We start from the raw sequence: 19,924 nt of genomic DNA, 5'->3' as shown, positions 1-19,924 counted from the left end.
GAGCGAGACGCTGTCTCAAAAAAAGAAAAAAAAAAAAAGACTTCCTCCCCTCCCATATCAAGTTCATTAAACATATTTGTGAGCTTGATATTTAAAGAGAGGCTGTGTGCTGGTGTGATGTTAGCAGTCACCAGGGTGGGGCTGGTCACACATGGGAGCCTGGGTGGAGGGTTGTGCCTGGATTTTTTATGGTGGCCCCCAACCTTGGATCTCTGAGACCTAGATGAGGAGCACTGCACCCGTACCCTGCTGTACGGCTGTGTCTGTGTTTTGCAGAAGCAGATTTTATAGGTGTAGCTTTGATGATTGAAATATCACCCCAGGGAAGTGGCTACCTGCCAGAAATTCCAGCAAAATTATTTCACCTTAGTCCTTAAATCACTCCCGAGGCACCAAGACAAAGGTGCAGGTTGCCCATGGGCTGTTGCCACAGGTCAGGCCTGCATAGGTGCACGTGGTCTGGGCCGGTCCCTGGGCTGTTACAGTCTCACCCATGGCTTGGCCCAGTGAGGGCAGAAAAGAACAACATTCCTAGTTCCTTCAGCTAAATCCCACTTTTTTTTAGGGAACATAAAAATCATGCCTAATGGTATGTAAGCACATATCTGTTGATTTCTTTTATGTAAAAAAGAAAAGACATTCCACAGGATCAGCTCAGCAGTAATTGATGTTATCTGAAAGAGTTACTGCATTAATATTTAGCTAATTCATATGAATAGGCTATTGTGTTTACTTAAACAAATGACATGAGTGCAGACACCTGACAGCATGAGGTATGCTTTTCATTTAGGTCAGATTTGTAAACGTCTTTGTGTAGTGACAAAGCTCATTATTTGTTTTGTGCTCTCAATGGTTTCTTTTTAGTGGCTGTGGCTGTGGATGGATTTTTCTAAGTAGAAGCTTTTAAAATGAAAGATTATTGAAATTGTTTCAGTATATGCCAGGCCCTGAGAGTCTTGTGATGAATGGGAATCAAGTACTCCCTGGTGAACCCTCGAAAGAATAGGTGCGTTTATGGGCATTCAACACCCAAAGCCAAATGTCTACCCAGCTTGCAAATGCAACTGGATTCAAAGGAAAGAATTCAGCCCCTGTTCCTTCTTTCTCCTCCTTCCTCTTCTTCCCTCCTGGTTTCTATAGTTTTGCCCCTCTTCCCACTGTTTCAGCATCATATGGGTGCACCTAAATCCCATCACTTTGACACTTAAATAAGCACAGGGATAAAGATACAGCATGCCCTTGTAAAGAAATCTCAGCTCTAACTTTGACAACAGGTTTCAAGAGCAAGCGTGAAGGCTAATTCGGGTAGGTGTTTGGATGCAGCGATTTCAATTCCTGATTGTACCCTGAGAGTCTGGCTGCTAAGTGAAGGGGATCCTTATCCCCCAGGGACGTGCTCTACACCCATAGAATAGAGGAGACTTCTAAATATGCATCAGAGACAAAGCCCCTGCCTAGGGCCATTTTGCCTTGGGTTTGTGAACTGTGTGTGCTGTTGTTCAGTCTAGCCTTCATCAGAAATAAGCATAGTTATGAATTAGCCTTCTACAATGTTCAAGTCCCTGTTGGTGGCTGTTTCAGAGGAATACAGGGATTTTGGTTACCACTTTGCTAAGACAGAAACATATATGTGAAAAGTTAAATTGCTGTACAGTAGAGGTTCTGGACAGGAAAAAAGGAGGACGTGTGCCTTGACCCAGGCTGGCTTTCCCGGACTTCAGCCTTAAACATCAGATTGGTGGAAGGTACAGATTCCAACCTCATGGAGAAGCTGCATCTTCCTAGCAGTGGAGAGTAGGGTTGAAGATAGTGGGCTCTGGCATCAGACTGATGTGGTTCAAATCCTGGCTGCACCTCTTCCAAGCTTCGTGGCTTTTGGCGTGTTACTTAACTGCTCTGTGCCTCAGTTTCCCCACTTGGAAGCCAAGATTATGATAGTGCCTTTCTTGTTGAATTGTTGTGAAGATTAATGTGTTGACATGTAAAAACTCTTTGAGCAGTGCTTGGCAAAGTAGAAGCTTTCAGTCAGTAGTAGTCATTAGCCATTATTAGCAGACATGAAGAATTTATAGTGGTATTCTGGCTTGATGTTGTGGCTTTTATTTAGAAAAAATATACTTTGTGATTAAAAACTTTTTTCTTGACTTTAAAAAATCACTTGTATTTATGACTTTCGGGGACATTTGGAGGGCATAACTTTAACATATCATTTAATTGGTAGCCTCCTCTTAAGTTATCATTAGGTGGGGTGGTAGGGTTATGGCATTCATAACCACCATTGGAAAGAAATTTTTTTTTTAATTAAAAAAGTTAGTATGTATTTAGTGATACAGTTTTTTGTTTGTTTGTTTGTTTGTATATAAGTTCTGAGAAATGTACGAATGCCTCTCTGGGTTATTTTATTATATTAGAATGATAATTTATACTATTGATTGCACTTAAAGTAAGGCTCCAATGGATAAGTTGTTAGGGCTTTTGAGAACAACTTGTTTTTACTAGTGTGTATATGTGATCATTTAATAGGTGTGGCAATCCAAAATGATATATTTTTGGAGGACTGAGCTGTCGCAGTTGTATATGTTCTTCATATGTATATAAAATAGCATTTTAAAACATGATTTGGCATGAAATTATTTTCTGGCATCAAGAACAAGAGAGAGAAGGGGCCTCAAACACTTTTTTTTTTTTCTTCCTGTTAGTAGACATGAACCGTCCCTCTCTGGGACCTTCTGCTCAGCCAGCTGGATTAGACTTCTGAAAATATTTTCCAAATGTAAATATTACCCAAAGATTTAAAAAATAGCCTAGCATTTACATGCAAAGCGAAATGATCTTACCTGTTTGGAGTTTACTCATGGAGGGGAAGCTGTCCATCAATATACATTGTAATATTGTTTTCCAAAACAGGAGCACCATACTGGACCAACACAGAAAAGATGGAAAAGCGGCTCCATGCTGTGCCTGCGGCCAACACTGTCAAGTTTCGCTGCCCAGCCGGGGGGAACCCAACGCCAACCATGCGGTGGCTGAAAAACGGGAAGGAGTTTAAGCAGGAGCATCGCATTGGAGGCTACAAGGTAGAATTAAGCTTTCAGAACATCACATTTCTTACATTTTTGTTTATTTATTTATTTACATTTTTTTTTGCGATGGAGTCTCGCTCTGTCGCCCAGGCTGGAGTGCAGTGGTGCGATCTCGGTTCACTGCAACCTTCGCCTCCCAGGTTCAAGCGATTCTCCTGCCTCAGCCTCCCGAGTAGCTGGGACTACAGGTGTGTGCCACCATGCCTCGCTAATTTTTTGTATCTGTAGCAGAGACGGGGTTTCACCGTGTTGTCCAGGATGGTCTTGATCTCCTGACCTCGTGATCCGCCTGCCTTGGCCTCCCAAAGTGTTGGGATTACAGGTGTGAGCCACGATGCCCAGCCCTACATTTTTGTTTATTTTTTGAAGTGCTCAAAAGTTAGCAGGAATTAGAAGGAATACTTTTAACAAGAATCAATAATTGTCACAATTGTCCATGTCAGGGTTTGATATTAAAAAAAAATATTACCCCGGACTTGCGTGTAATTTTAAAGTACAATTCCCGTCTGTGTTGTTCTTCATATGAGGAGAGTTTAATAACAGAAGGGTCGAAAGTTGAGAGTCTGTTTTCTATATGCTTTATAGTGTATAAAACTAAAACGGGTGTGGAATTTGAGAAGCGTCAGTATAGTTTCCCTGTCAGAGCAGGATTGCATGAATAGTGAGGGGACTTGGATTAGAGACTGGAGTATGAAATATGATGCATTAAGGGAGAGTGCGTGGAGATGACAGCGGCAATCTGCTGTCCTCCTTGAAGGATTCTTGAGAGCACGTCACACAATGCCATGACCATGAAATTTAGTCTCATCACTCCCTAGGGAGTTTGAAATTGGCAGCTGTCTCCCTGCAGATGCCTGCGCATGCTCCTCTAGCCTTTGTTCATCCACTTAGCAGACATTGATTGAGCACCCTGTGTGCCAGGCACACTCCTGGGCTCTGGGGAGATGAGAGGGTGAGGCATGGCCCCAGCTCCAAGGGGCTCCTAGTCCAGTCCAGCAGGGGAGGCAGAGGAGAACTCTGGCAATGGGAGGGACACAGGTTTGGTTGAAGTTGCAGGAGCATGTTGCATCCCATGGATGTACATGGAAAGGTGATATTGGATTGGCTGTTTGGAAGAATAAGGAGAAAGGAGGTCAGGAAAGGATTCAGGTCTGAGTTGGAAGGAAAGATGTCTCAGAAAGAGAGAGATGGAATTTCCAAATTATTTAGTATGGAAGGAGAGAACTGTAATAATTGAGCATATGAAAAGGACTGAAGGAAACCTTATGATGAAATTCTCTGATGCATTTGGAACATAAGTGGGCATATTAGTTACCTGTTGCTGCATAATAAATTGCCCCAAGGTATGGTAGCTTTAAGCAACATTTATTACCTCATTGTTGCCTGGATCAGGAATGAAGGTGTGGCTTAGCTGGGTCTTCTGTCTCCAGCTGTCTCACAGGACTGTAAGCAAGGAAGGGTTGAGGCTGAGGTCTCACTGGAAGGGTTAATTGGGGAAGGAACTGCTCATGTGGTTGCTGTTAGGATTCACTTCCTTGCAGAGGGCCTCAGTTCCTCACTGACTGTTGGCTGGGGGCTGCCCAGTGTTCCATGCCACACGGGCCTCTTCATAGGGCAGCTGCTGTCATCAGGTTGAGCAAAGGAGGAGCCAGAGAGAGAGAGAGAGAGAGAGAGCAGGATCACAGAAGTCACAGCCTTTTGTAACCTAGTGTTGGAAGGGACAGCCACCACTTTTGCTTTTTTCCATTATTAAGCAAGACACTAGGGAGGAGGTTGCCCAAGAACCTGAATGCCAGGAGACAAGGGGATCACTGGAACCCATCTGGGAAAACTGCATGGTGGGAGGAATGGAAGACGCTCTTTAGCTCAGACCTCAGGTCCTTTAGAGCCAGGTGGGGAGGATTCCTCAGTAGCAGCAGTGGGGCGTCCAGGACTGTGTCCCACGTGTCTTTAACACACCAGCATCACTTTAGCTCCATCATTGCTGTAGGTAAATGAGCCTCCTTTCCACCTAAAAATGCCCTGCAGCCCTTTTCTGAAATTTCTTAGACAGTTATTCATCTTTAAAGGATTATTTTCTTCTGCAAAAGTTTTTGCCTTTTTGTTTTAACACTTAGAAATTAACATCTAGAGGCCAAAATTCAGAGGAAAATGGGGACAGCCTATGAGTAAGTTTCTAAGAACGCATGGTGGGCAGTGAACATGTGAAACAGTTATGAGGCACATCTGCTAGCAGGTGGGTACTGTTGAAGCTTGAAAGTAGAAATACTTTGGTTGTTTTCCACAACTCCTACTTGGTGGTGGAAGCAGGAGGCAGGGGGTGATTTGTCCTTCTGTTCTTAGTTCAGTCCTTAGACCAGATACAATGAGATTGAAAGGTTGGCCCTTTTAAAAGAAATCTTTTTGAAAAAAAAAGTTAAGGATTTCATGGGGGGATGCTGGTTAGAAAGGAAGAGTTAAGCCACTAAAATCATGGCCCCTGGGATTGTTTTTAACCACCAAATGCTTTCTGAAACTCACATAATTGATGCAGTTCCAATGATTTATTTAAATACAATCTGAGTGTGAGAATGGTGGTCAAAATCCTGGTGGTTAACTAATTTTGTCAATTAAGACAGCCTTGTAAATAAGTACAAAGAGGAGCTGATGAGGCTCCAGAGACCCCTGGGCTCAAAATAAATGGAACCGACATCATTATTATGGGGAAGGAGCTTTTTGCAAATCTGAATTAGTGATTACAAATATGCTAAGAGACTAAGAGGGCCTAATGAGAAAATGCTGCCTGATTTTTAGCAGGTGCAGTTCAGTGTTAATTATTGATGCCAACATTCCGCTAGACGAAGAGCACCTATGTTCTAAAAGCAAAATGAGGACTCCCAGCAGAAAGCCTTTAGCCTGCCCCTGTGGAGTGCAGATGACCAAAGTGATTTTGTTGTGTCACGCTGAGCCGTTTCTGGAGGGAAAAGGAAATGGAATTTCAATGTGTGGGACAAAAACTTAAAATATATTTTGCTCTACCAAAAAAAAAAAAAAGGGCCAAAAGCGGCAGAGGGTCACACCTTTGGATGCAGTGTGCTGGCGTGGTCCTCTCCTTTCTGGTTCTCTGGTGGAGAAAGGCTATGGCTGTAGGGTGGGGCGGCCTGGGAGGTTGGCCCACTGGTTGCAGAGGTGGTCAGCCTAGGTTGATCAAGGGCTTTTCACAAGAGCAGTGGCATTGAACGTTCATTTTGGAGATGCCAGAAACTCTTAGAAATTCCATTGAGTCCCAAGGGCTTCCGGGACTTGAAAAGGAAAGACACATTTCTCATCTCCTGGGAAGTTTCCTTCAGTTACCTAAGGCATCATCTTTGCTAATGATGTGTTAAGCCAACCCCAGGTCCTGGAGTCACTGGAGCTCAAGGAGGCTCATTCCCACCTGTGGGCCTCCCCCATGGGGAGCTCCTTGGCTGGCTATGGCCTGCGTTTGCCTCAGAGAGTCCTTGTTGGGACCTGACCAGGGCAGGGGAGAATGGTCCCTGGTGTTGGGTTTTCCCTCTGATATTTTCTTCGTTACCTACATAAACTTAAAGAAATGTGCCTCTGGGTTGGGCACAGTGGCACTGTAATCCCACTGCTTTGGGAGGCTGAGGCAGGAGGATCATATGAGGCCAGGAGCACAAGACCAACTTAGGCAACATAGTGAGACCCCCATTTCTGCAAAAAATTTAAACCATTAGCTGGGCGTAGTAGTACTCACCTGTAGTCCCAGCTACTCAAGCAGCTGAGGTGGGAGGATCGCTTGAGCCCAGGAGTTTGGGGCTGCAGTGAGCCGTGATTATGCCTCTGCAGTCCAGCCTGGATGATAGAGGAAGACTCTGTCAAGAAAAAAAAAAAAAAAAAAAGGTACCTTTGCACATTTGACTTCAGGGAACTATATTGTTATTTTCATTCCTTGGCACTTCCCCAAAAGCAAAGAGACCTAATTGAAACTCAGAGGGTCTGACATCTAACTGATCCATTCCTGACTCCTGTCCATTTGCCACTTTGCTTTATTTTATTTTTATTTTTTGAGACTGAGTTTTGCTCTTGTTGCCCAGGCTGGAGTGCAATGGCATGATCTCGGCACACTGTAACCTCCGCCTCCCGGGTTCAAGCGATTTTCCTGTCTCAGCCTCACAAGTAGCTGGGATTACAGGTGCCCGCCACCACGCCCAGCTAACTTTGTATTTTTAGTGGAGATGGGGTTTCACCATGTTGGTCATGCTGGTCTCAAACTCCTGACCTCCAGTGGTCCATCCTCCTTGGCCTCTGCGAGTGCTGGGATTACAGGCATGAGCTACTGCACCCATCCCATTTGCCAGTTTATTTAATGAAGAAGCAAAATGTCAAGTTTTCCAAGATACATTTTTCCAGAAGGCAAATACCTGAAAAACTTCTTCAAACAAATGTGTGTTATTTCTGCAATTTTTCTTTTTCCTTTATAATTCTGTTCATTCCATAAACTATGATTGTGCTTTGGTGGCCTGTCCATCTCATTCTTTCTAACCGTTTATGGATTGGGCACCTCGGCAGCCATCCCCTGCATTACAGCTTGTTTTGAAATGGCATGCATGTGCGGCCAATAAAGGGAGGAGGGAAGACAAAAAAAGCAAAACAAAGTCAAAGAGAATTATGAAATGTGACAGAAAGCTCATTTTCATTCAAATGACCAATAGAACTATGTGGAATTCGGCAGTTCAGTCTTGTTTATCAAAGAACCCATGCTGAGCCATCCTTAGGTGATTAAGAATCAAATTATTATTTTTAAAGTGCATGAGCAAAGTCTTGCTGGATGTTATTAATATGTGATTGATATAATAGTAAAGGACTTGAATCATAACTCTATCTCCCTAATCATACTTATTCCTGGGCTTTTACATCAGTCTTGACCATGGGCAAGTTTTTTCAGCTCTCTGTGCCCCAGAATCCCTTGCCTTAAAATGAGAAGATTGGCTGAATAATCCTGATCCCTTCAGGCTCTGAGAACCATAATTTAATAGCATCACCATCGTGTAGCATCAGCCATTTCTCTTCTTAAACAACAGCACAGGTTTTTTGTTTGTTTGTTTGTTTTTAATAAAGAGGTTACCTTCATGGCTAGATATTTCACAGGGCTCAGGACAGTTATTGCAATTTAATGCAGAAAAGCAAGAAGCTGGCTGAGATAATTAATAGATCACCTCAATTCTCACCTCCTTCGTAGGTAATTATTTAGGCATAGGGGGTTCTTAAAAACCATCTTTTATGCCACTTAGAAGTGCCTACATAGACCAAGAGAGATCGCAGGACAGAGGGCTCATTCAACGTGACTGTGAAATTGGCACAGAAGCCCTCAGCATTGGGTATTACAGGGGTTCAGGTTACCCTGGAGCCCCTCAGCAGAGAGTAAAGCGTTATTGAGCATGAACCAAGTATATTTCAGATCTAAGAAAAGATGATTTTTAAAACTTTTGTTATAATCACTACTAAACTGGTTGTTTTGAAGCATAGGTTAATTCGATTTACATTTTCTAGGTTAGTTACTTAGATGTCATTTTAAAGACTTTTTGATGAAATGTTATGCTTAATCCACAAGTATGTTTAGGGGGAGAAATCATGACTAATGTACTTACCAGCATGTTTATACTTTATGGAGATTTTTTTTCAGTGAAGACTTTTCAGCCTTAATCCCACATCAAGCAGTCTTTGATGAGGACACAGGTGTATGTTTGTATTAGCCAACGTTTATGGACTGCTCCCCTGCATCGTGACTTACCAGGTGCCTCCCATGGAGCAAGTTGCTCAGTCCTTCCACAGCCCAAAGAGGCAGACACTGTTATTTTGCCCTTTTACATTTGAGGGCTTGCCCTACACCTGCCTCATAGGTGGCACAGCTGCCATTTGGACCTACGTGGTTTTGCACCAGAATTTATGCTCTTGCTAAACTGCTTTCTTCAAATGTAGTTCCATGTTTTGTAAAAACACTGTTGCTGTTGAATGAGAAACATAATGAAAGTAATGGCTCCCCAAAAGCATGCAAAGATCTAGCCCATGGTATACAGTTGAGAGCAAAGTTGGGGATATGATGCTGTTTTTTCAACTTCCAAGACCTCTGTGGGTTATTTATTTGTTTTTGAGACAGAGTCCCTCTATATTGCACAGGCTGGAGTGTAGTGGTATGAACATGGCTCAGTGCAGTCTTGACCTCCTGGGTTCAAGCGATCCTCCTGCCTCAGCGTCCTGTGTAGCTAGGACCACAGGTGCATGGCACCACATTTGGCTAATTTTTAAATTTTTTGTAGAGACGGGGTCTCACTTGGTTGCCCAGACTGGCTTTGAACACGTAAGCTCAAGCGATCCTCCCACCTCAACCTCCCAAAGTATTGGAATTACAGGCTTGAGACACTGTGCCCAGATGGTTATGAGGTTTTTACATTTATTATGGTAATATATGCATAACATAAAATGTACTATTTAAGTCATTATCAAGTTTAGTAGGCATTAATTACATTCACGGTGTTGTGCAACCATCACCACTATTTTCAAAACTTTTTCATCTCTCCAAACAGAAACTTTGTACCCATTAAGTAGTAAGTACTCATTTCCCCTCCCCCACTGCACCTGGTAACCTCTAACCTACTTTTTGTCTCTATGAATTTGCCTATTCTGTGTACCTTATATAAGTGAAATCAGGATATTTTTCCTTTTGTGTCTGCCTTATTTCACTTAACAAAAGTCCATCCATATTGTAGCATGAATCAAAACTTTATTCCTTTTTATGGCTGAATTATATTCCATTGTATGGATATACCACTTTTTTTTTTTTTTTTTTTTAAGATGGAGTTTCACTCTGTCGCCCAGGCTGGAGTGCAGTGGTGCAACCTTGGCTCACTGCAACCTCCGCCTCCCAGGTTCAAGCGATTCTCCTGCCTCAGCCTCCAGAGTATGGGATTACAGGCGCTCACCACCACGCCCAGCTAATTTTTGTATTTTTAGTAGAGACAGGGTTTCACCATGTTGGTCAGGCTGGTCTCGATCTCCTGAACTTGTCATCCATCCGCCTCAGCCTCCCAAAGTGCTGGGATTACAGGCATGAGCCACTGTGCCCGGCCCCACATTTTGTTTATCCATTCATCTGATGATGATCACTTGGGTTGCTTCTACCTTTTGGCTATTGTGAATAGCCATTGTAGCAATTGGTATACAAGTATCTGTCCCAGTCCTTGCTATAAGTTTCTCTGGTATATACCTAGGAGTGGAATTGCAGGACCATATGGCATTTGTCTGTTTTGCAAAAGCAAAAATGGGGAAGATCGTGACATTTTTAAAGAGCTAAGTTCAACAGGCGGTGGATGTCCTGCCGCAGCCACCTTTGTGAGCACCGACAAGCAACGGGCCTCTAAGAAAACATGGCATGTAGTAATTCACTTCCCACCTCCTCTGGAGAGATCCAGTGGTTGTTTACCGAGCAGAGGGAAGAGTTTCTGCCACTGGTCCCGAGGATCAGATCGCCCGGCCCTGTTCTCCGGACACCTCCTGAAAAGCAAACTTCTTGTATCAATGTTGAAGTTTAAGCATTAACAGGTGTTTGCCTCCACATCTGCATGGTGGTGAGCAACAGCAGGTACCTCTGTCCTTGACATGCAAGGTTAGTTGGCACAAATGCTTTCAGAAAGGATGGCTTCAAGTCCCCCAGGCACCTGCTGAAAGTGGGGGACTGGGATGGGAGAATAAGATTTTATGCATTTTTTGTTTTTTGTTTTGTTTTGAGACAGAGTCTCACTCTGTCACCCAGGCTGGAGTACAGTGGCACGATCTCAGCTCACTGCAGTCTCTGTCTCCTGGGTTCAAGCGATTCTCTTGCCTCAGCCTCCTGAGTAGCTGAGATTACAGGCACCTGCTACCATGCCTGACTAATTTTTATATTTTTAGTAGAGACAGAGTTTCACCATGTTGGCCAGGCTGGCCTCGAACTCGTGTCCTCAAATGATCTGCCCGCCTCGGCCTCCCAAAGTGCTGGGATTACAGGCGTGAGCCACCGCACCTGGCAGATTTTTTGCATTTTAATGGCAACTCACCTGTTGAATGAACTGATCTGTTCATGGGGTGGGTGCCTCTGTGAAGGCCAGGATTACAAGAGATTGCTGTCTTCCTGGGAAAATTGGGTGCTGATACTGGCAGGAGAAAGGCTTGGGAATATCTTTCTGATATCACATGGACACAGCGTTCTACCTGGCACAGAGTAAAACTTTCTATCACCTTCTGCATGTTTATTCTGCTTGTTATCGAACACCTGAGTATTTGGAAATGTCTGGATTTTTTTGCAATGTGGAAGGTAAATATCCAGGTGACAGCCTGGGTCTTTAACCTTTCACCCTTCACCTTTCACTGCGGTGTTTTGGTGTCAACAAACTAAATCTACATTCCCAGTTGTCACCTGAGGGTAGCCTGGGATTTAATAGGCATTTGGGGGGAATGAAGGTAACAGAAGAATTCCGAAAAACCTGTCTGGGCCACCTTGTGTCTTTGTGTGGATAGGGTGTGGAATGTTCATGGAATCCGCTTCTTGTATTATACTTGGGAGTTTAGGCCATTTTGCTTCAGTCTGCTTTGTTTCAATATTGAAATGTTATTTTAAAAAAGTCTTTAGTGAACATAGTTTTGAAGCCCATGCTCTCCTATTCTGTTACTTGGCAGATGAAAAATAATGATGAATTCCACAAAGATTTGGCCATGAGCAGGAAAGAAAAAGAGTCGTGCTTGTGTTGGTTGGTGCAGAATTTCTTCTCTCTCTGGCTTTTGTGTTTGTTTTGCCAGATCCATTGGTTCTGCAGGGGGTAGCTACTATTGAATGATTATCTAAGGATCTGTTTTATTATACTTTTTTTGTTGTGTGTTGAGATTTCTGTTTGTTTGAAAGGTAGAAATAAGAAAAAAGTAAGCAATACCCATAATCCCACTGCTTAATTATATAAAGTACATTGCTAACAATTTGGTATATTTTCTTTCTGATTTTAGCTATGTTTATAGTCAGGCTTATACTTTCAGTTTTATATGCATCTTTAGGGTGGTAAATGTGTCTGCTTTTTTCTTTTTTTTAAATAAATTGGAATCATGAATTAACTGTTTTTCATTTATCAATAACTGTTTAATGATACCTTACCAGGTCTGAACATAATACTTCATTCTTTTTATGACTATAGACTACGCTGTTTGAATGAACTATCCATCAGTTCATGCAGGATGAACTGTGCATTCTTAATGTCTCTCTCCTTGACAGTTTTTTGCTCTTACAAGCAGTGCTTGAAGCAGCAGTTTTGTTCATGTGCCTTGAAGTAATTGTGCTATTTTCTGTGGGCTAGCTTTCTAGAAGTAGAATTAACTGGGTCAAAAAAATGTGTGCTGCTAATTTTAATAGGTACCAGCAAGTTATTTTACACAAAGGTTTTTCTCAATTTATGTTCCCATTCTCAATTGGAATCTTTTATTTCCCTACACATTCACCAAGTACTGAATAACATTGATCCTTCTAATTTTTGTTAATCAGCTGGTGAATAACAGTGTCTCATTATTGTTTTAATTTGCATTTCCCGGATCGTTAATGAGGTTAAGCATCTTTTCATATGTTTATTGGGTATTTACATTCTCTCTTCTCTGAAAGCAAAGACGGTGTATGTGCATTTGGCCTAACTGGCAAAAGAATAGTAGCACTGAAAATCTGAGGAATTTAGAAACACGCGTTGTATATATTATGTCGGAAGAGTTGTTTCTTTAGGTTTATTCTGAATCTCCATATGGAAATAGAGTAATGAAAAAAAACCCCCAAACTTTGTGCTTTTGTTTGCCATCTTTATAAGGTTAACTATTGTAGTTTCTTAGCTTGCTATTAAGCAACCACTAATCAATGGTAGGATATCCCCTACAAAAGTGTCCAGCAGTCCCACTGTTGGTGGATTTAAGAGCATCCATTTGGAAAATGCTACAGCTCATAAAATTTGGGTCAATAAATCAAATACTGGAGCAATGGTGTAAGAAAATAAATATTAACAGCACTGCATGGGGCAATATTGATCTAGTACCAAGATTTCTGGATGGACAGAAACACCCTGTTTGGTAATTGTGCTTCTCATTGTAAAAACATTTTTATAAACGTTAACTTATTAATATTTGTAGTGCATCTCCAGGAAGTAAATATTCAGAGAGCACGTGCTCTTGAAGAGGGATCTTGTATGGAATGCCATGGCCCCAGTGAGAGACTTGAGCTGACCATATCCCCTGGGGTTAAAAAAAGGGAGCAGTGAGCCAAGCTGCATATGCCAAGATTTAATGTGTCAGCCGAGTCAGGCGATGTCCCCTCCCTGTGCAGTTCAGGTTCAGCTCCATTTGGAATACTCCATGTGCCAAATCTGGATCCAGGCACAAGAAAGACATTGACAGTTTGAATGGGGTCCAGAGACAGGCACTAGCCGTGATTAAGGGCTTATGGGCATGACATTTGAGCGGGGGCTCAAAGAACTGAATATTTACAGCAGGGATAAATGCTGGATTACATGGCTTGGCGACGTGGGGACCCGTGGCTACATCCCTAAGTTACCTGCCACATGACTGGTTCCCCATAGGCAAAGAGAGAATCATTTCTGTTACCCCTGAGAGCTTGAGGTGAAGGGAGGGTCTCCTTTTGGGTCTGTGGACCTCAAGTAAAATCAAGGAGCTTATACCTATGTGTCCCATGCTCTTAGCATAACGACGCCATCGTAGCACCCAGGGATCCAGGATTTAGGTAGGGAATTCTCATTGCGCTGGAAGATTTAGCATCCATATCTCCTCCTCCTTCAGAAGACACATTCTGCATGGAAGGTGCTTATCTCTCCTAAGGGGAGACGCACTAGCATGTTGTCTGGGTCCTGTTACAAGTCTACGGCTCAACCAAGAGCAGAAAGCGAGTCTTTGTTGTACAGTACAGACTCTCCACTGTTGATCAGATGCCCATAGATTCATTTTTCTGCCAGACATTTTACCTGCGACAGTGAGGATCAGTTTCCCATCACCAGCTCCAGGCTGTTAGACTCTGAAACTACCTTCGTAGTTGTCGGTGACTGCAGCAGCCCAGCAAAGTGACTGTCCAGAACTGTCTTAACTCACTGCTTGTACTCTGTTAAGGAGGAAGGAGGCCAACCTTCACCCAGTGATCCTTTCTAAGACTGTCAGTGATGAGCAGCAACCTGGTTTTAGAACTCAGCAGCAGTACCTCCACCCTGCAGTCATGGCTTGCATAGAACTGAGTGGCTGACATGAAAACCGTGGCACTCCAGTGTGCTCTTCGCATCTCTTAACTCTGTTGGCAGGGTAATCACTGGCGCTGCTTTGGAAAGTGGACAGCTGCTCTGCCCTCCTGTTTTTATAGTGGAGTGGTTACGAGATGATTTTATTTATTCTCTAGTTTCTTATATCACTCATGTGCTTGCAGATGCTCTACCTGTATTTGTTTTTTACATGATTAACCCAGAAACACTTGCAATGCCCAGGGCATGGCTCAGAAGGTCAGTTGAAATTCCTGAAATGATAGCTAAGGTTAGTAGGCCTTGACTGTTTATTTTTTCATTTCGTTTCACTGGAGTGCCTTGTCCAAAACACCTGTAGAGAATGACTTGGATTCAGATAGAAATACTAAAGCCTCAAACCCTGAAGATACAAGGTGTTGCATTTTGTGGTAAGGAAAACTCTCGCATGTTTGAAAATTTGAGTCTATGGAAATATTTGAAAAGCAGGGGGAGAACATAAGAATGGTGTCTCTTTGTGTATTGACGGTACCTTGGGTAGGAGTCACAACAGCTGATTTTCACATGTGCTGCTTATCTTTGAAAAGTCTCAAGAAGTTTGTGAACGGACTGATATACAACTTGAGTTTTGTAAGGATTCATTGCTCCCATATTTGGAATCCTGGGTATTTCTCTGAGGAACATGTATATCTATTCAGCCACAACCAGAGATGGGAAGGGCAGACTGATGTTCCCAGCTGAAACTTCTTGAGACATCCAGACAACATCTGAGAACTATGAGCTCCTTAGGAGAAATGAATTAGCTACGGCAGCACAGAGGGCTTGGAGCAGTGCCTGGCATATAGCAAATGCTCACTAGTGTTAGTTCTACATGGTTCTGTGATGCCACAGAGGCTGAGGCTTCCCAGTGGATGGGCAAACTGGTAGCTCGCCTGCCCGTGGCCATTGGTACCAGGCTGGCTGGTGTTCAGGCTCCCTGGCCAGTTGGCCTCTCCTAGAGGAGCCCTCAAATCCATGATGGTAACAGACCCACGCTGTACACTGCCGAATACTCCTGCAGATCTGAATATGTCAATATTTGCTTCACAGGTGTTCACCATGATGATGATGATGGTTTTCATTTCTCACGATTCTTAGTGACAGTTATCAATTTAGAATTTAGGTGATTCTTCCATACCTTCCTTGCCTCCTTCAGCTTCTTTTTAAATCAAGAAAGCACAGTACTTGGTATTCTGTGCTAGGATTGTTAAATAACCGCCTTTGCTTTGATCTTTTCAGGTACGAAACCAGCACTGGAGCCTCATTATGGAAAGCGTGGTCCCATCTGACAAGGGAAATTATACCTGTGTGGTGGAGAATGAATACGGGTCCATCAATCACACGTACCACCTGGATGTTGTGGGTGAGTTTGCCTCTCCTCGTGTGGCGGCTGCATACCAGCCCATTCTTGCTTGACTCGTTTGAAAGCATGAACGTTAAGTCCTGTTTCTCCCATAAGTTTCAGGAGAATTGGTTCATTCTTATTCTTTCTACTATCATTTTACAAGGCTGCTTCTGTCATCTGACAATATTCTGTTTTCCAGGCAGCCAGGGTTTATGAGCTTTGCATGATCCTCATGGTTCCCAAGCGTCATCTGTGTAAAGTGGACGTGGTATGAAATGTCTGACATTTTGGAAGCTGAGATTACTCTGAAAATGTTAATTGGGCAGGTGAAAAGGGTACAGATGTGCTGTAGCAGACCTTTGGTTTTAAAAGAGAAGCATCATTTCCCCAACAGGGCAACTGTAGAAGGCCAGCTGAAGAGTAAAGGAAAAGGTCTGAGGACTGAGCCTGTGGCTGGCTGGAAAAAGGTGAATGTTGAGGGCCCTTCACTTCCATCACAAGAAAGTCATTAGACGGTACCAATTCAGTGTCTGTTCCTGGCAGCTATTTCCTCTGTGCAAAGGGAACCATGTATATGAGCTTATAAATACATTTTTGTCAGAGTGCACAGATAAGTAGGCCATTTTAATTAAACATTGAAGACCACCTCGCCTGTTGTCTTGGAAATCAAGTTTATTCCCAGGTTTTGCCTGTGATGATGGGGCTTTATTGTAACTAATGAAGAAAGGAGGTTTCTGTGTCTTGGAGGATTGCTAACATATGGAACTCTACCCAAGACATACTTCATTGTTGCAGGATGGCAGGTTAAGATCCCTTCCATGTAGGGGCCATCTTTTCTCTTTCCTGTCATGTGCCTTGACTTTCAACCTGCCACCTTGAGCCCTTTCTTTTGGTTTGCCCTCCCCTAAATACAGGTTGCTGACTTCTGCTGTAGACTCAACTCAGTTCACACTCACGTTTTGCCGTAATGTGACTGTTGGTAATTCCACAAGCCCACACCACCCACTGTGCCTCTGTAAACGAAGTGTCTCCTACATCATAGCCTGTGCATGTGTGCCTAGTATCATCTCACGTGTGGGTCTCCTTCAGTAAAACATCTTTGAAGAGGGAGACCCCGTTAGATATTGGAATTGCCCAAAAAGCCACTAAAAAAATAATCCAAAAGCTTGATTAACCAAATTGCAAAGATTTGGTTAATTAAAATTTTAGGTTAACTGAAAAGTAAACAAAACTATTTTGATTTTCTGTCAAGTTAAATGGAATTGGATCTACGAGACACTCTGCCTTAGAAAGCATGATATAACCATTACTTCCATTTGCATATAAGCATTCAGGGAAAGTAGTGTTTATTCGAAGATTTGAGTTTTGTTCTTCAGAAGCCTTCATGTGAAATTTGATAGGTCCTTGAATAATGTTGATCCTATAGATATTCATAAAAGAGTGAGTTTTAGAGCTCTTTCCCCATAGAGAAAACGTGGCATGTTTCTTAGTGAGAATTACCATGTTCAGATATTTTACAAAACAAACAAAAAGAGAAGTAACACTCAAATTTGAGAAGAAAATGATCAACATTTGTGTTGGCATTGATACACTGTAAATCCATTGATCAAAGAGCATATGACTTGGCCTTTACCTGCATTCCTGTGTATACCGAATGTGACATAAAACTATTTCTATTTAGGGAAAGAGAGATTTTGGGCTAAATGTTCTAAATACCTAATTTTGAAATTAAGTAATTTATTGTGGGAAAAAATAATTGAGCTATAGCAGTCTTTTGGGATTATAGCTTTGCATAGGTCCACAAATCATTCATTAGGCTGGGCTGGGGCCATTCCAGGCATCATGGAGTCAGATGGCGGCCACTCCGGTCTGGGCTCTTGCTTCCAGCAAGTTTTAGGTTGAGTTGTTATGTAAAACATTCAAAAGCCCCTCACCCCACCTCCCCTTTGAGCTTTCTGGCAGCTCATCCCTGTGAAGCCCTGAAATCTCTCTTAGAGTTTAGGGTTGGGATTTGAATTGGGCTGCTGAATAATGGAATTGTGCTGTCTAATGTTAATCCCCTGGCAATCAGTCTTGTTGAAAAGAGCGTATGATTCAGTGGTGTAATGTAGAGAGAGCGTGGAGTGTATGGAGTAATGCAGAGAGAGGCCTGATTATGTCACAAATTTGGGAGATCGCCCAGCTAAACACGGGCCAATAATGACACAATGCTGGTTGGGAATATCCATTAAAGCTCAACTCCAATAATTTTCCAAGCCTTGAACCTTCTTTATAAATAGAAGCCAAAAGTCAGTGGAGTAAAAGACATTTTCAGTAAAGATGGAAGTGTGAAATACTCTCATCTCTGCTCAAAACCCTAGTAATTGCTTTGCGAAGCACTAATAAAATAAGAATTGAGTCAGCTAAAGAGGCTCATATAGACGTACAGGGTTGGCAGTCATTCTGAACATCTCAGCAAGTGGAAACAAAAAGGATTCAAGCTTAAGCAGTGAATTTCTGGTAGCCCACAGGCCCAAATGTGATACACTGCTGTGTGATAACAGCTTTTCAGCCACCTCTCTGTTTCACAGAAAATCAGAAACCCTTTCCCAGTGAAAGCGAAGTCCCATTCTTGCCCACATTCTTTGGGGTTTTATTTTTGTTTCTGTGATACATAGATTGTGGTTCAGATATTATGAAGCATCAAGATGGGTGAGATCTTTTTATTGAAATTCTTCCTTGGAAAGGCATTCTCATAAGCACTTTAATGTAAAAGCCGTGTAATTTAAGTGACATTCTTGTGTTCTGGAATTAAACGGCAAGCCATTGTTGTGTGTAAGGGAAATGCTTTCATTTATGGGAGCCCTTTTAGGAGCCTGGCTTGATTCTCATTAAAATTGACACCATTACTTTTCAGCTATTTACTGCAAGGGAAAATTAGTGTGATGCTCCATGTCTTGGTAATTGTGGCAATAATAAAATGGGCTCCCCTAAAGTAGCTGTGGCTTCGGGAGGTGGCGAGCCTTCACCATCGTTCATCATTGAGTGGTACCGGAGCCCTGGATTCTGACTGAGGTCCTGTCACCGTGAAGCTACAATGCTGGGATGACTCATTTCACTTTCCTTGTGTCCAAAAATGAAGGAACTGGAACTCATGAATGTTAGAATAAAAAAAGCGGCTTGTGCCGTGGAATGAATAGCAGGTTTGTCCGTGGCCATACCTGGGGCCCCTAGTGAATTGGGACAAATTATTTAGCTTTTCTGAGGCTCTGTTTTATCATCAATAAAATCGGAATGATGATACTTACCTCATTCCTATGATGGTTGTATTAGGTTTCCTAGGGTACCCCTAACAAATTACTATAAACTAATTGGCTTAAAACAAAAGAAATCTATTCTCTTACAGTTCTGGAGCCTAAAAGTTCAAAATTAAGGTGTTGGCAGGTTCCACGCCCGTCTCCCAGCTTCTGGTAGCTGTCCTTGGCTTGTAGAGGCACCGCTCCAATCTCTGCCTCCATCTTCATGTAGTCATGTTCTCATTGTGTGTCTCAAAATCTCCTTCTGTCTTCCTCTTGTGAGGACACCTGTCACTGGATTTAGGGCCCACCGTAAATCCAGGATGAGCTAACCTTGATATTTTTAACTTAATTACTTTTGCAAAGACCTTTTTCTTCAAATAAGGTCACATTCCTAGTTTCCAAGGCTTAGGACGTGGACGTACCTTCTCAAAGGTCACCCTTCAGCTCAGTACATGAGTTACGAGGCATCAGTTGGGTTAGCAGATGAAAACATCAGACTGGCATGTAGGTGGCCAGCAACAAATGCTGGTTTCCTCCCTTCCAAACCAGGATTCTTTTGAGGGTTAGAACGGATCTTTAATAGCTTTTATTAGTCTTAATCAGAAGTCTTATTAAACAAACAGAATGCCATTTTGGGGCTGGGCATGGTGGCTCACACCTGTAACCTAGCACTTGGGGAGGCCGAGGCAGGCAGATCACCTAAGGTCAGCAGTTAGAGACCAGCCTGGCCAACATGGTGAAACCTCGTTTCTACTAAAAATACAAAAATTAGCCGGGTGTGGTGGTGGGTGCCTGTAATCCCAGCTACTCGGGAAGCTGAGGTAGGAGAATTGCTTTAACCTGGGAGGTGGAGGTGGCAGTGAGCCAAGATCATGCCACTGCACTGCAGCCTGGGCAGCAAGA

At 42.8% G+C, this 19,924-nt stretch overlaps 1 protein-coding gene across 5 annotated transcripts in view; it reads left to right on the top strand.

The window, feature by feature from the left end:
• Window positions 1–19,924, top strand: part of FGFR2 (fibroblast growth factor receptor 2) — a 121,556-nt gene that overhangs the window by 45,657 nt on the left and 55,975 nt on the right. For all 5 annotated transcript variants that reach the window (XM_004050205.5, XM_019035163.4, XM_019035162.4 and 2 more), the window contains 2 exons: window positions 2,908–3,077; window positions 15,638–15,761. In XM_004050205.5, coding sequence (XP_004050253.1) covers window positions 2,908–3,077; window positions 15,638–15,761 — 294 coding nt within the window. The remainder of the gene's footprint in view (window positions 1–2,907; window positions 3,078–15,637; window positions 15,762–19,924) is intronic.

This window comes from Gorilla gorilla, chromosome 8 (genome assembly GCF_029281585.2).
Source record: "Gorilla gorilla gorilla isolate KB3781 chromosome 8, NHGRI_mGorGor1-v2.1_pri, whole genome shotgun sequence".
NCBI classification, from domain to species: domain Eukaryota; kingdom Metazoa; phylum Chordata; class Mammalia; order Primates; family Hominidae; genus Gorilla; species Gorilla gorilla.
The sequence above is the reverse complement of the archived record's forward strand: the minus strand, read 5'-3'. Positions and strand labels throughout refer to the sequence as shown.